We start from the raw sequence: 17,308 nt of genomic DNA, 5'->3' as shown, positions 1-17,308 counted from the left end.
AGGCTGCATGGATACAGACGAGTCACACAGCCTCAAGACTGAAGAGAGAGGTGTGTGCAGCTGCACAGATGCTCAAATCCTCACATGCCTGCCACTCCAGCTTTCTGCTGCATGTGCCTATAGTGAGCCCTACCCAGAAACAATCCCCACCACCAGAGCAGTTACCTGGTAACATTGGTAACGCCAGCAGGACCTTTTATGATGCAGTTGGATAGACTGGATGCCTATTTAGGGCTTAGCATCCAGTGCTGCACAGTGCACATCTAAAACAGCACATGGCACTAGCTTGGAATGTTACATGACATTGACACGGTCTGGCACAGTTTCTCACAAATAAATATAAGCAGAGAACTTTTGACTGTGACAATATTAGGACTGACTGTGTGTGTGTCCCATGTCACATGACATCAGCAGTCTGGCATGAACTAAAAAAAAAAAAATTTTTTTTTTTTTTTTTTTAGGACTCTTGGGCCCCTCAACAAAGACTGGGCCCAGGGCAACTGCCCCTTTTGCCCTGTGTTAAAGACGGTCCTGAATGCGGATGAGTTTGCGTGTGTTTTACAAGTTTAAAGTTGTGCAAGAGTGAAACCCATTGCACACTAACTTCAGGACTTCAGATATCGCAACTGCGCTAAGTTCTTTTCCCTGTAGACTTCAATGGAGCACTCTGAGGAAAAATCCCTTAACACTTATCACTTGCGGGCCAACCTGACACGTTAGATCTGCTAAACCCGAAGATTGTTATACATATTTTACATTCCAATGTTCTTTACAAAGAAGAAAATGCTGTTTTAATTTTAAAATAAATATATGTATATATGTAAAATTATTTTTTGTTAAATATATATCTATAACTATATATCTATATGAATATATATATAGATATAGCTATAAATATATACAGATTTATATATATATATATATATATATATATATATATATATATATATATATATATATAAAAGATAGATAGTAAGAGCCCAGCACCATAAATTTCAATAGTGGCTTCCAGCCTGTGTGCCCGTCACTGTGGAGTATCAGCCACACTCCAAAAGATACAGTCCATATATACAAAGTGTAACAGCACCACAGCGCAGTCTTGCTTCTTTAAAGGTGAAAAATTATTTTATTAAGGTACAACAACCATAAAAAGGCGACGTTTCGGACCTACATGAATAAGGACCATGTAGGTCCGAAACGTCGCCTTTTTATGGTTGTTGTACCTTAATAAAAGAATTTTTCACCTTTAAAGAAGCAAGACTGCGCTGTGGTGCTGTTACACTTTGTATATATGGACTATATATATATATACATGTTTATATATGTGCATATATGTATGTATGTGTGCACATACATATTTTCACATATAAACACATAAATACACATATATACACAAACAAATTTAGACATATTGATAGAAATATAAAAAAATCTGCACTCAATGGATTTGAAGTGAAAATAATTATTTTATTCCAAAGTGACGTTGCGGGGCCTTTCCTTTACCCCTTCATCAGACCAACAGGTTTTACTTCAAATCCAGTGAGTGCAGATTTTTTTTTATATTGCTATTGTTGTTACTTTAGCACCCTGGTATATTAGACAATTGTCTGTGAGTGCACCTGCAACACATGTTTTATACATACATATATATATATATATATATATATATATATATATATATATATATATATATATATATATATATACATATACAGGGAGTGCAGAATTATTAGGCAAGTTGTATTTTTGAGGATTAATTTTATTATTGAACAACAACCATGTTCTCAATGAACCCAAAAAACTCATTAATATCAAAGCTGAATAGTTTTGGAAGTAGTTTTTAGTTTGTTTTTAGTTATAGCTATTTTAGGGGGATATTTGTGTGTGCAGGTGACTATTACTGTGCATAATTATTAGGCAACTTAACAAAAAACAAATATATACCCATTTCAATTATTTATTTTTACCAGTGAAACCAATATAACATCTCAACATTCACAAATATACATTTCTGACATTCAAAAACAAAACAAAAACAAATCAGTGACCAATATAGCCACCTTTCTTTGCAAGGACACTCAAAAGCCTGCCATCCATGGATTCTGTCAGTGTTTTGATCTGTTCACCATCAACATTGCGTGCAGCAGCAACCACAGCCTCCCAGACACTGTTCAGAGAGGTGTACTGTTTTCCCTCCTTGTAAATCTCACATTTGATGATGGACCACAGGTTCTCAATGGGGTTCAGATCAGGTGAACAAGGAGGCCATGTCATTAGATTTTCTTCTTTTATACCCTTTCTTGCCAGCCACGCTGTGGAGTACTTGGACGCGTGTGATGGAGCATTGTCCTGCATGAAAATCATGTTTTTCTTGAAGGATGCAGACTTCTTCCTGTACCACTGCTTGAAGAAGGTGTCTTCCAGAAACTGGCAGTAGGACTGGGAGTTGAGCTTGACTCCATCCTCAACCCGAAAAGGCCCCACAAGCTCATCTTTGATGATACCAGCCCAAACCAGTACTCCACCTCCACCTTGCTGGCGTCTGAGTCGGACTGGAGCTCTCTGCCCTTTACCAATCCAGCCACGGGCCCATCCATCTGGCCCATCAAGACTCACTCTCATTTCATCAGTCCATAAAACCTTAGAAAAATCAGTCTTGAGATATTTCTTGGCCCAGTCTTGACGTTTCAGCTTGTGTGTCTTGTTCAGTGGTGGTCGTCTTTCAGCCTTTCTTACCTTGGCCATGTCTCTGAGTATTGCACACCTTGTGCTTTTGGGCACTCCAGTGATGTTGCAGCTCTGAAATATGGCCAAACTGGTGGCAAGTGGCATCTTGGCAGCTGCACGCTTGACTTTTCTCAGTTCATGGGCAGTTATTTTGCGCCTTGGTTTTTCCACACGCTTCTTGCGACCCTGTTGACTATTTTGAATGAAACGCTTGATTGTTCGATGATCACGCTTCAGAAGCTTTGCAATTTTAAGAGTGCTGCATCCCTCTGCAAGATATCTCACTATTTTTGACTTTTCTGAGCCTGTCAAGTCCTTCTTTTGAACCATTTTGACAAAGGAAAGGAAGTTGCCTAATAATTATGCACACCTGATATAGGGTGTTGATGTCATTAGACCACACCCCTTCTCATTACAGAGATGCACATCACCTAATATGCTTAATTGGTAGTAGGCTTTCGAGCCTATACAGCTTGGAGTAAGACAACATGCATAAAGAGGATGATGTGGTCAAAATACTCATTTGCCTAATAATTCTGCACTCCCTGTATATACTGTATATATACATACATTGAAGCCCTTCTTAATCAAACACTTTGTCATATACCATATCCCTTGTAAAAAACATTTTTATTAATATTAAAATAATATATATTTCTATTAACCCCTTAACCGTGCATGAAACATGTGGTCGACATGCACACAAGGTGTTTTAGAAAACAATAAACTGTTGTTTATTTCATAGGTGACGTGCTAAATCCAGTTAGTGCGGTCAGTCTGTTTTCTATATATATGTACACTGTATATATCTATATATATATACACATACAATATTGCCCTTTTCCATTTAAACACCTTATCATATGCCATATAGTTTTTCACTCTTATAAATTAATATTTTATATCAGAGTGTAACACTTTATATTAATGTATCTATGTTGTGTTGGGTGCACATATTTTTAACTCTTACACTTTCAACTTGTAACGTGCGTGCAAGTTACTGTGGTCGCGATATTGATGTTGTGGCCCGCAATAGCTTTTGCAAGCTACTTGTAATCTAGCCCTTACAAGGCTAATAATTATTGAGAAGTTATGAGGATTAGAGGATTAGAAATCAGATAAAGAACTTCAGATGGGTGTGAGGAAGCTGGTGAAACTAAGTTTATGTATTGAGATACTTAAAGGGATGAACCTGAATAAGTAAATGTGATTAAGGGTGCTACCCTTCTTGGGAAAAAATATTGGCATGCTAATTAGCATACATTAAATTAAATAATGATACAGTATAAGGCATAAACAACACTTCATGACTTACTTGAAATGATCAACACAATTACAAGACGTTTTTCCACAACAGGACCTTTATTTTTATATCTTCATTAATCTAAATCATAGAAATACCAGCTATGCAGGTCTGGGTGGCAAAACTATATACGCCATCCACCATATTGATTGTGGTCTAAAATTGCTAGTTAATATAATAGTTGGTGCAACATTACAAAATGCCACATTTATGGTTCTACAATATTGTTTTTGAATAAAATAATATTGTACCAGTTTAAAACAGCTATGTTTTAAACTGGCACAATAAATATTCTTATTAAACAAGTCCATGCAAGAACTGTGTTGAATGTAAGTATTCCAGAATTTAGTGTTACTTTTGTATTCATAAAACCACAGTTTTCATTGCAGTTCTTATACTCAGGTGTTATTTCAGTTGTTACGCCCATTGAATAGCAAATTCCATATACAGAAATGTTTTGGCACATTTATGAGACTAATTATGTGGTTAATTTCGACTCATATCAAAGTCTGAAAAAGTGAGATCTAAGTATGTAATTGTATAGTGTAGGGCAAAAAAAGTATTGTAATATTAATATTATGCTCAATGTTCAAATTAGACCATTCCGGTAAAAATATACAAAACAATTTGCATTGTCACATCAAAAAAATATTTCTGGAAGTTTATTATAGAACTTTTCAGAAGCGTTGATCTAGCTTTACACAACCAACACTGTTATATTAATATACTTTATAACATTTAAAGTTCTACATTTCTGCCTGTTTCTAAGCCACTACAGACAGCCTCTTAATCACATGCTTTTTTATTTGCTTTTCCCAACAGGAGACTGCTAGTTCATGTGGGCCATATAGATAACATTGTACTCACGCCCGTGGGTTCTGCACAATACAGCTAAAATGCAAGTGACTAGATAATAAATAAAAAGTCATGTTATCAGGGGCTGTCAAAAGAGGCTTAGATACAAAGTAATCACAGAGATTAAAAGTATATTAAAGGGATACTAAACCCAATTTTTTTTTTCTTTCATGTTTCAGATAGAGCGTGCGATTTTAAGTAACTTTCTAATTTACTCCTGTTATCAATTTTTCTTTGTTCTCATGCTATCTTGATTTGAAAAAGCAATACTGTAAGCTTTAGAGCCAGCCCATTTTTTGTTCAGCACCAGGGTAGCACTTGCTGATATGTGGCTAAATGTAGCAAACCAATTAGCAAGCTCTACCAAGGTGCTGAACTAAAAATGGGCCGGCTCCTAACCTTTCATTACTGCTTTTTCAAATCAAGATAACATGAGAACAAAGAAAAATTGATAATAGGAGTAAATTAGAAAGTTGCTTAAAATTGCATGCTTTATCTGAATCATGGAAGAACATTTTTTGGGTTAGTATCCCTTTAATATAACCATGTTAGTTATGCAAAACTGTGGAATGGGTAATAAAGAGATTACATTTTGTGTTGACTGTCCCTTTAAATTGAAAATGGAAAGTCATTTATTTTCATAGGGCATGGGGGAATTAAATATTTTTTTTAGTTATTTATGATAAAACCATGTACTGATAATAAATTGTTTAAATAATGTGTGACAGTGTCGCTCAGTGTGATTTTTTACTGTACTAACCTTCTGGTAATATGTGGTGTTTTTTGTAAAGTTTATACTCCTCTTCTTAAATAAAAAAAAACAAAAAAAACATAAAAAACTAAACAAAACACATTTTTTTGTTTTTATGATTGTGAAGTATTTTACTGTTTTTTAATTAAGCCATGTAAAATCTGCTTATAAGCTAATTTAGCTTCAGAATAAAAATATGCAGCTTTAACATAATCTTTTTTCAATCAAATATTTTACCATATTTAAATTGTGCTCTTTTATATGTATAATATACATTTTTAGAGTTTACAGTTTTTAGAGTTCATGCACAATACCTGTAAAATGTTGAATTATGTATAATAGCTAAACAATGTATTATTTACCTCTACAAACGGTGCCTTTTCCACTTTCCTAGAGAGGCTGCTATACATACTGCATACTTAGGTATGCTGCAGAAACCCTCACTCAGCTACTTGTAACATGATGACTATTTGGGTTAGTGCATAAATTCACATCTGGCGTCTGACTAGCCGCAGAAAATATATACATATGGGGTTGTTTGACTTCAGTATAGTGCAAAAGAATGTTTTTTTTTTTTTGTTTTTTTTTTGGGGGGGGATAGTCTTTTCCTGCAAGCTCATATACTGCTCAGATTGCAGCTATAAGTGCTTCTACACAGGTTGGCAAGTCCAAGTTTTTACCTATTAATTTGCAGGCAGCATCAGAAAAAGATAAACAAATCACAAAGAGAAATAAATACGTTTGTTGCTTTAAATTGTGACGGTACCAGTAATACAATGAGGTTATATAAAATGGTGACTCAGGCCTTCACAGGTGACAAAAAGTGCTTAGCAACTCCCTATAACTCATCTGTGTGTCCTATTATAGACAGGGAGGGGTTGATTTAAGTGAAGAGACACACAGCACCCACCTAAACAGTGATTAAAAGGAAACATTTGTCAAAATAATTCCAGTCGTACTTGTTAGACAGAGGCAAGCCATGCTAAGGGCAATTATACCTTTTCCTAAAGCTCTCACCATTTCAAAGTAAGTTGTGTGTAAGCACTGTCAGAAGTTCATATGACTTAAAGGGACAGCCTACTCTAGAATTGTTATTGTTTAAAAACATAGATAATCCCTTTATTACCCATTTCCCAGTTGTACATAACCAATACGGCTATATTAATATACGTTTTACCTCTGTGATTACCTTGTACCTAAGCCTCTGCAGACTGCCCCCTTATTTCAGTACTTTTGGCAGACTTGCATTTTAGCCAGTCAGTGACCTCTCATAAGTAAGTCCACGGGCGTGAGCACAGTGTTATCTATATTGTACACATGAACAAACATCCTCTAGCTGTGAAAAACTGTGAAATGCACTGAGATAAGAGGCGGCCTTCAAGGGCTTACAAATTAGCATATGAGCCTACCTAGGTTTAAATTTCAACTAAGAATACCAAGAGAACAATGACATTTGATGATAAAGTTGCTTAAAATTGCATGACCTATCTGAATCATGAAAGTTACATTTTGACTAGACTGTTAATAGTGTTGTAAACTGCCACATGAGTTCATTTAACGGGAACTAAAGGTGAAAAAAAACATGCTCTAATGTGTTAGAGGCTTAGAGCATTTTACTTTTGCACTGTTACTTGAATAAAATAGTATGTTTAAACCCTGCAAAGGGATTAAACACATAGTTAAAGGGATATAACAGTGCAAGAAGAAAATGCACTAATAAGTAAGGGCAGAAATGTTTCCAGGGTAGAATTTCACACACGGGCATGCTGATATCCAGCTGATATATACGTTTTTTTGTTTTGTTTTACATACAGATTAATAGCCAGCATATGTTCTCTCAATGTGCCACCACTGTCAAATGCTGTCTAGGTCCTACCTACTCCAATTATAGAGTTAGCCCACAAGGGAGGGTGTCCTTGAAGCAAGAGTGACATTCATGCAGAGGGAAAATGGGTCCTTCAGTGTCTATTGGACTAAGCTGCAGCCAATTTAAGTTTTATTCAAAATAGCCCACTGAGTTGTGAACAAATTTATATGTGCAAGGCTGGTTTACTATCTTTTTATAAATTGCATACTCTGTATCTGTTCTGAGAGTGTCAGATAAGATTCCTATTTTATATTAATACATATATAGTTTCATGATTCTTTGCAAAAATAGGAAATAAAAACAGGACATTAAACACCTCAAGATATTAATATAAAGTGTTTAATTACATGTTGTAAAACAACTTTGCATATACTTTCATTATTTATTTTGTTCTCCTTTCCTGTAATTTAATTCTGAATATTGTGGGCTTTCCAATTCATGTTAAACATGAACGTGCAGACACAGCTATATGCTACACAATCATTTGTTGCACACTCTAGTAAGCTATTTATAATTATAGCAAAAAAAGTTACCTAGGTTACAATATGGCGGCGCCCACTGATTTATGGACATTAACTTTACCCTTATTTTTTTTCAATATTTAAACAACTAATATCATTAAAAATACATGTACAACTCATTATCAGGCTGATATTTGCTCTGACTATATAATTCAAGCAATGATTTATTTAGTGTTTAATGTCTAATCTGATGCAATATATTATTTTTATAAACAGAAACTACATTTTTGTCTTCACAGATATGCCAAATATTACCCAGTTGTAGCATGAGATACTGAACGTTAAAACAAAATGGTGAGTAATGTATAAATAAGATGCTATTGTATTTTCCAATCTCATAGAGGGGCCCTAGGCACTGGAAACGCTGCTTCCCTAAAATATTTTAGGTAATACATGTTAGGGTCATGCAACCTAACGAGACAACCATGCATTCAGGGCTATAACTACAGGGGCCCATCTTTCAAATCAGGGGTGACCCTCCCACTGCAAAACAGCGCTCACAGTGTAAAGAAAGTATGTATTAGTATGTTTAAGAACCTCCCCTTAAAATTTGCTGCCCATGAAACCTGCATTCTTAGGCACAGTCCTACTTGGCCTAAGTTATTACAGACAATTCAAAGGGATAGTAAACGTCAAAAATGTTATTGTTTAAAAAGATAGATTATCCCTTGATTTACAATTCCAACACTGTTATGGAAATACACTTTTTACCTCTGTAATTACCTTGTATCTAAGCTTCTGCTGACTGCCTCCTTATCTCAGATCTTTTGACAGACTTGCGTTTTAGGCAATTAGTGCTGACTCTTAAATAACTCCACCTGCATGAGCACAATGTTGTCTAAATATGAAACACATGAACTAACACCCTCTAGCTGTGAAACACTGTCAAATGCATTCAGATAAGAGGTGGCCTTCAAAGGCTTAGAAATTAGCATATGAGCCTACCTAGGTTTAGCTTTCAACTAAGAATAACAAGAGAACAAAGCAAGTATAAATAATAACAAGAGAACAAAGCAAGATAAAAGTAAATTAGAACGTTGTTTAAAATTATATACCCTATCTGAGGTGTGTTAACCCAACATGAAATATGAATATTCCACATTGCAATGTTCTTCACAAAGCAGAGTATGTTTTATTTATTCACACATTAATATTTCTATATATGCAGTACCTGATGTTTTTTTGGTGTAAAATATATATCTATACATATATATATATATATAATTTTATATAGGTATATATATATATATATATAGAAAATGAGGAAATGAAAGCACTCACTGGACTTGGACAGCAATATCAAATATAATATCCTTTATTGTGACGTTTCGGGACCAACAGCGTCCCTTCCTCTGACAAACAACAAGTGAAAAAAGCAAACTTTTAAAGGCCCCTGAACCACTCCCCATAGTGTCCTACCAATCAAAATGTGCCATGTGTAAAGATAAGTGAGCCGTGTGCAAAACCGGCATTAGTCCTAGTGTTAAAGACTCAAATATACAATAACATTAGTGAAAAGTGTACATAAATACATGCCTGTGTAGATATAAAATTAACTCCAAGTGTATGTGATGTTAAATTGTCATAAACCGTATCCGATCTTATACATGCTCAATATTATCCGTGGATCATTAACACTAATAGAAAGGAAAACAACATCTGATAGGCGGAAATCACACACCCCTGCTGAGTGATAGGCTCAGCCGACACGTCTCACAAACACACGCCCTTCAAAACACCGCAAGCCAACTGCGAGAATGCAACATGTAAACACCTGAGCTGATTGGCTGCAAGAGACCTAGTCAACTCACTGTCACGAGCGATGCCGGAACCGCTGCTCCGATGGTTGTCATAGTACCCACAGTAAACGGGTACCTCTGTTACGTGACAGGCCATGATCAATGTCCCTACCCACATCTAAATGTCAGCGCTCCGAGTGCTTTTACCTCACAAATGATATCAAAAGGCATAATTCACACGCTGCGCTCACCAATACCTAATGTTACGGTTGCTATGGTAACCCGAATATAGAGCACAAACCCTGAATCTGGCAGCGTAAGGGTGCCAACAAGACATTACTAACACCACATCCAGATGACAAAGCTGACCTCCACAACCGACATCATCCTTCCCAACCTCCGCGATCACCACGGTAGCCAATGTCACCTCCACTGGTGGCTGTTCAGTACATGATGTGTCACTATGAGCCACTCTCAAAGCGGATGGCTAAGTTAATCTCGGGAAAAAAGAACTGTATACGTAATGTACTTATAACATGCATGTGTACAGGTCCTGCAGACCTATCAAATAGAGTATAGGATCTTTACCAATTGGGTATCCAAACCTGAATAACCATCTGTTATTTAAATCCACACCAAAAGTAGAAAGAAACAACTACCCATACCAATATCAAAAATTCTAATTTGCAAAAGAACCAAACAGGAACAACATGTGGCATACTTCAGTCAATCCTCTGTCATACATCAAGAACCATAATGTAAATAAGAAAAATAAAACAAAACAAATAAAGCAAATAAAGTGACAAAAATAATAATTCCACTCCATCATGTGGTATAAGAGGCCCTATTAGCCACCTAAATATCCAAAATATCTGCCCAAATAGAATACCCTCTATAGGGTCGACACATTTTAACCTACCCCCATCAGGGGGCTTCATCTCAAAATGTGCAACAGACCATGCCACCCATAAAAATAAAAATAAAAGATAAAAACTGAGCACCAATATTTTAAGTCTAACCTTATTGGCCAGAGTATACACATATTAATCGTAAACTATCCAAACGTGTCATGTAGAATAAAATGCCAATCATTTCCAGGCATCCAAAGTCATAGATCCCAAACCGCCATATATTGACAACAGAAAGTAACTATCGAAAAATTGAGCATGTATAGAAAGCATACCAGTCTCAGACATTACCAAGTCATTGACATGTGACAAGTGCAATGAAACAAGATTAAAAACAAATAAGATAAAAATAAGATAAAAACATAGCACACCTCATATGTTTCAATATACAAAATCAAATATCTAACAAATGGAAATCCTAATACACCATACTTGGTACAATTAGGTGAAGTAATTTCAACTCCAAAAAGGAAAAGTAACTCAAGAGTGGGAAGTGGACTCTCATTTGCCCTCATGGGCATAGAATCAATGGATCAGTGGACTCTCACATCTCGTATCAATTATAGAAAGTTCTGCCACCCCGTCTGTATGTTTAGACCTCTCGGGGCCAGTGTGCACAATTCATGAATCCAGCGTGCTTCTTTTTTCAGCAGTATCTTGGCTCGGTTCCCTCCTCTTCGTAGGACTGGCACGTGATCAATAATTCTGAAGCGTAAGTCGCTCACAGAATGTCCTGCTTCCAGGAAATGGCGGGCCACCGGATGTTCTGCCTTTCCTGTATTGATTGCCGATCTGATACTTGAGCGATGATTCGCCATCCTTACTCTGGCATCGTCAGTTGTCTTGCCGGTATAGAATTTCCCACATGGGCAATTAAGTAAATATACGATGAATTGAGTTGTGCATGTCAGGAAGTATTTGATCTGATACCTCTTACGACAATCAGGATGTTGGAATGTCGTGCCAGTGTGCATGCTGTTGCAAGTTACACAACTAATGCATTTATAGCATCCAATTTTCCTTTTCAGCCAGGTTTGTTTCTCATTTTTTAAAGGGATATCAGTCTTTACAAGTAGATCTCTAAGACTCCTACCCCTGCGATATGCCAATCGTGGTGCTGCCCATTCAGTGAATGGTAATGTGGGGTCACTCTGAAGAATCTTCCATTCTTCCTTTATTGCTTTGGCAATCTGGTGTTGGTCTGGATTATACGTGGTCACAAACGTGAGTTGGCAATTTGGTGTAGTACTCTTAGTGCTTTGTTCATGTTGGGCTAGGAGAGCCGATTCACGTTGTTGTTCCAAATTCTTTTTGTTATACCCGCGTTGAAGGAATCTTTGTGTCATTTCTGCCAACTGAGTCTGCATCAGGTCTGTATTAGTGTTGTTTCTTATCACCCTTTGATATTGTGCTTTAGGAATGTTCCGTATAAGTGCAGGCTGGTGACAACTTCTGGCATGGAGTAGTGTGTTACGGTCTGTTTTCTTCCGGAACAATGTGGTACCCAGCTTGTTTGATGTTTTAAACACTCTGACATCCAGAAAATCAACTGTGACACTGTTGGCCGAATGTTGGAATTTAATAGTACTATCCATCCCGTTTAAGGTAAGTATCCAGTCGTTCAGGGCCTGTTCGCCATCACGCCATATCAGAAAGACGTCGTCTATGTAACGACAATAGTATAGAATGGCATCCATTTGGTACACCTTCATTTGTATGGACTCATAGTCCGCCATAAAGAGGTTGGCCAACGATGGTGCCATGTTTGACCCCATCGCGGTCCCTTCGATCTGTAAGTAAAAAGTGTTCTCGAACCGGAAAAAGTTATTCTCCAAGCATATCTTTAGAAGATCCACCAGAACCTCCTCTGGGGGTCCAACATAGGAACTCTTGCGTAGATGGTTAACCACGGCTGCAATCCCCAATTTGTGGGGGATTACCGTATACAGACTACAGACATCCATCGTCACAAGTAGATCAGTAGATTGTAAATCATCTAATTGAGTAATGGATTGAATGAAGGCATTTGAGTCTTGTGTGTATGATTGCATCCTCTTGACCATTGGCTGCAGATGAAAGTCTAGAAACTCAGCAAGTGGTTGAAGGAGTGATCCCCTTGCTGACACGATAGGCCTTCCTGGGGGGGGGTGTGGGATCCTTATGGATTTTAGGTAACGTATAAATAATCAGTGTTATCGGATAATCTCTTTTAAGAAATTTCTGTTCCTGTGTGGTTATACATCCCATTGCACACCACCTGTCCAATTTTTCAGCAATGTGTCTTTTCAGTTGATGAGTGGGATCCATTTGAAGAGTTCTGTAGGTCTTTCTATCTGTTAGTTGGCCCAGGAGTTCTGATCTATATTGTTGCACATCCATCACGACCACCGCCCCACCCTTATCTGCCGGGCGTATTATGATGGTCGTGTCTTCTGCTAGTGTTTTAAGTGCCTGTCTTTCATCTTTAGATAGATTGTCCACTCTCCGCCTACTGGGGATTTCTTTGGAGACATGATTCAAGTAGTTCGTATATGCAGTAATGGATGGGTTTTGCGACTTTGGGTCAAATGTTCCAGGTGTTCGGAAAGGTGTTATTTCACTATTGTCTGTCTGATAATACTCTTTTAATCTCAGATTCCTCCCAAATTTTTGAATGTCGATATAAGTGTCAAATGCATTAAGCTTCATTGTCGGGACGTAGGATAAACCCTTGTTTAATAGGGAGTTTTCTGGCTGTGAAAGCGGTCTCGAACTGATGTTGAATACGTTATTACTCATCTCCTCTGTATTGGAGGGCGGCGTGACATGCCCCCCCCTCCTCGTTTGTGGCCTGTGCCTCGTCCTAAAAAACGAACCGAAGTGGTGTTGGCTGGAGTATATGAGGTGCCTCTATTATTCGCTCCCCTCATATTGTCCCACTGCTGTCCTCTGTTAGCCCCTCTGGATCTTGTGGTGATACCTCGATATGAAGAGTCTTCGCTAGTTGTTGCCACCTCTGGGTCTGAGCTATCACCCGAACTGGTATCGACCGTGTTGATGTTTCTCTTCGTGAATCTTCTTTCACGTCTTGACCTATAGTTCTGTCTTTCATCTGGTGATAACATCCAGCGATATACACTCTTATATGTGTAGTCTTGGTGAACTGTTTGTTGTTTTCTATTTTTGAAAGCAATGAGTTCTTGTTTATATAATTTGACTTGTTGTGTCAATTTGTCTATCCAATCGATGCTCTTATCTGCTCTGAGTGTGTTGAGTTGTTCTGCTTCAAATACTCGGATTTCGGTTCTCACTTCTTGGAGTAGTCGTCCCGCTTCCCTGATCACAAGAAGCATGAGATCAATTGAGCACTTATTAAGGATTTTGCACCAGTTGGTACAAAATTCAGCGTTTGATCTCCCAATAGTGGGGATGTTTTTTACTCTAAATCCTTGTGGCAAAAGTCTCTTTTTGTGGTAGCCAGAAAGATATATACCATGGAGGTTGAGATCTATCTCACGTTGTTTCAATTTAGCCAGTGTGTTGTACAGAGACTGACATGACTCTTCTACCTGTTGTTCTTCAATGGAGCCAAATCTAATGGCCTCTGCATCTTCGTCCGTGAACGTAAAGATGTCCTCATGTCTCTCTTCCATATTCTCACTCTGAGTTACATTAGGTGTTTCCATGTTATCAGTAATGAGTTCAGTCATAGTGATAAAAATGAGGCACAAATAATGAAAAGAAGGGAAATGATTTGAGCTGAATCAGCAAAACTGTGGGTGCACTGTACCGTAGGAGCATACGTAGAAATGTGTTAGTGGTATATGCACTCTCACCAGCAGGCCACAACTTGCCAGGGTGCTGTAGCCAGGTATTTAGAAAATGAGGAAATGAAAGCACTCACTGGACTTGGACAGCAATATCAAATATAATATCCTTTATTGTGACGTTTCGGGACCAACAGCGTCCCTTCCTCTGACAAACAACAAGTGAAAAAAGCAAACTTTTAAAGGCCCCTGAACCACTCCCCATAGTGTCCTACCAATCAAAATGTGCCATGTGTAAAGATAAGTGAGCCGTGTGCAAAACCGGCATTAGTCCTAGTGTTAAAGACTCAAATATACAATAACATTAGTGAAAAGTGTACATAAATACATGCCTGTGTAGATATAAAATTAACTCCAAGTGTATGTGATGTTAAATTGTCATAAACCGTATCCGATCTTATACATGCTCAATATTATCCGTGGATCATTAACACTAATAGAAAGGAAAACAACATCTGATAGGCGGAAATCACACACCCCTGCTGAGTGATAGGCTCAGCCGACACGTCTCACAAATACACGCCCTTCAAAACACCGCAAGCCAACTGCGAGAATGCAACATGTAAACACCTGAGCTGATTGGCTGCAAGAGACCTAGTCAACTCACTGTCACGAGCGATGCCGGAACCGCTGCTCCGATGGTTGTCATAGTACCCACAGTAAACGGGTACCTCTGTTACGTGACAGGCCATGATCAATGTCCCTACCCACATCTAAATGTCAGCGCTCCGAGTGCTTTTACCTCACAAATGATATCAAAAGGCATAATTCACACGCCGCGCTCACCAATACCTAATGTTACGGTTGCTATGGTAACCCGAATATAGAGCACAAACCCTGAATCTGGCAGCGTAAGGGTGCCAACAAGACATTACTAACACCACATCCAGATGACAAAGCTGACCTCCACAACCGACATCATCCTTCCCAACCTCCGCGATCACCACGGTAGCCAATGTCACCTCCACTGGTGGCTGTTCAGTACATGATGTGTCACTATGAGCCACTCTCAAAGCGGATGGCTAAGTTAATCTCGGGAAAAAAGAACTGTATACGTAATGTACTTATAACATGCATGTGTACAGGTCCTGCAGACCTATCAAATAGAGTATAGGATCTTTACCAATTGGGTATCCAAACCTGAATAACCATCTGTTATTTAAATCCACACCAAAAGTAGAAAGAAACAACTACCCATACCAATATCAAAAATTCTAATTTGCAAAAGAACCAAACAGGAACAACATGTGGCATACTTCAGTCAATCCTCTGTCATACATCAAGAACCATAATGTAAATAAGAAAAATAAAACAAAACAAATAAAGCAAATAAAGTGACAAAAATAATAATTCCACTCCATCATGTGGTATAAGAGGCCCTATTAGCCACCTAAATATCCAAAATATCTGCCCAAATAGAATACCCTCTATAGGGTCGACACATTTTAACCTACCCCCATCAGGGGGCTTCATCTCAAAATGTGCAACAGACCATGCCACCCATAAAAATAAAAATAAAAGATAAAAACTGAGCACCAATATTTTAAGTCTAACCTTATTGGCCAGAGTATACACATATTAATTGTAAACTATCCAAACGTGTCATGTAGAATAAAATGCCAATCATTTCCAGGCATCCAAAGTCATAGATCCCAAACCGCCATATATTGACAACAGAAAGTAACTATCGAAAAATTGAGCATGTATAGAAAGCATACCAGTCTCAGACATTACCAAGTCATTGACATGTGACAAGTGCAATGAAACAAGATTAAAAACAAATAAGATAAAAATAAGATAAAAACATAGCACACCTCATATGTTTCAATATACAAAATCAAATATCTAACAAATGGAAATCCTAATACACCATACTTGGTACAATTAGGTGAAGTAATTTCAACTCCAAAAAGGATATATATATATATTCCAAAGTAGAGAAGATCTGGAGCGCAAAAAGAAAAGGGAACTGCAATAGTGTGAGATCCAACAACACATTTTATTATCACGCAAATGAAAACTACTCACAAAATTCCAAATAAGTCAAGCACATAACATCAAACATGAGGAGTATTCCGGTGCTTATCTCACGGCTGTATCCTTTGCAAGAGTCGGCGTGTGACGTCCCCACCCGATCTATTACCGCGAGATCTCGATCACACCTTTCTCCTCTGTCAGCTGTCAAACAGTTCACATTCAAGCATTCGGCGCCTCAACGCGTTTCCCCGCCTCCTCTGGCGGCTTTCTCAAGAGACATATGACACACAAAGAAATCCAGCACTCACTTACAAGCTCTCAGCTAAGATTAAAAGCAAAAATGGAAGGGTTAGTTACCGCATTTGGCCAAATGGGACAAGCCCAGGTACCTTGTCAAGGTCACTTCCAAAAACCTGGGTCCCTAAAACAGCCACAAGCTTATGTAATCACCCCAGACATATACAAAACACGGAAGGGGACTGCTCTCTCAGACCGGACCGGGTACACATCCCATGACCCTGCAACATGCTCAGCCCTGGGTGCTCACTGGCACTCACAGGAAGCTTTGCTGTCCCCAGAGTCACAGGCAGTTAACCCCATACAGGTCTGGGTGCAAGGCCCATAGGGAAAATTAAAATAAATAAATAATACAACACAGAACGCAAGTCTAGCACTCACTTACAAGCACTCAGCTAAGATTAAAAGCAAAAATGGAAGGGTTAGTTACCACATCTGACCAAATGGGACAAGCCCAGGTACCTCATCAAGGTCCCTTCCAAAACCTGGGTCCCTAAAACAGCCACACTGTGCTGTCCCCAGAGTCACAGGCAGTTAGCCCCAGACATGCCTGGGTG

General features: G+C 38.1%; 1 protein-coding gene across 1 annotated transcript in view; it reads left to right on the top strand.

Moving 5' to 3' along the window:
- The window catches only part of LOC128657546 (neuroblast differentiation-associated protein AHNAK-like), a 71,454-nt gene that overhangs the window by 35,153 nt on the left and 18,993 nt on the right, over positions 1-17,308 (top strand). The window contains exon 2 of the mRNA XM_053711920.1: positions 8,264-8,318. Within this exon, the coding sequence (XP_053567895.1) occupies positions 8,316-8,318 (3 nt within the window). The 5' untranslated portion in view covers positions 8,264-8,315. The remainder of the gene's footprint in view (positions 1-8,263; positions 8,319-17,308) is intronic.

Source organism: Bombina bombina, chromosome 4, assembly GCF_027579735.1.
Source record: "Bombina bombina isolate aBomBom1 chromosome 4, aBomBom1.pri, whole genome shotgun sequence".
Lineage (NCBI taxonomy): Eukaryota > Metazoa > Chordata > Amphibia > Anura > Bombinatoridae > Bombina > Bombina bombina.
The sequence above is the reverse complement of the archived record's forward strand: the minus strand, read 5'-3'. Positions and strand labels throughout refer to the sequence as shown.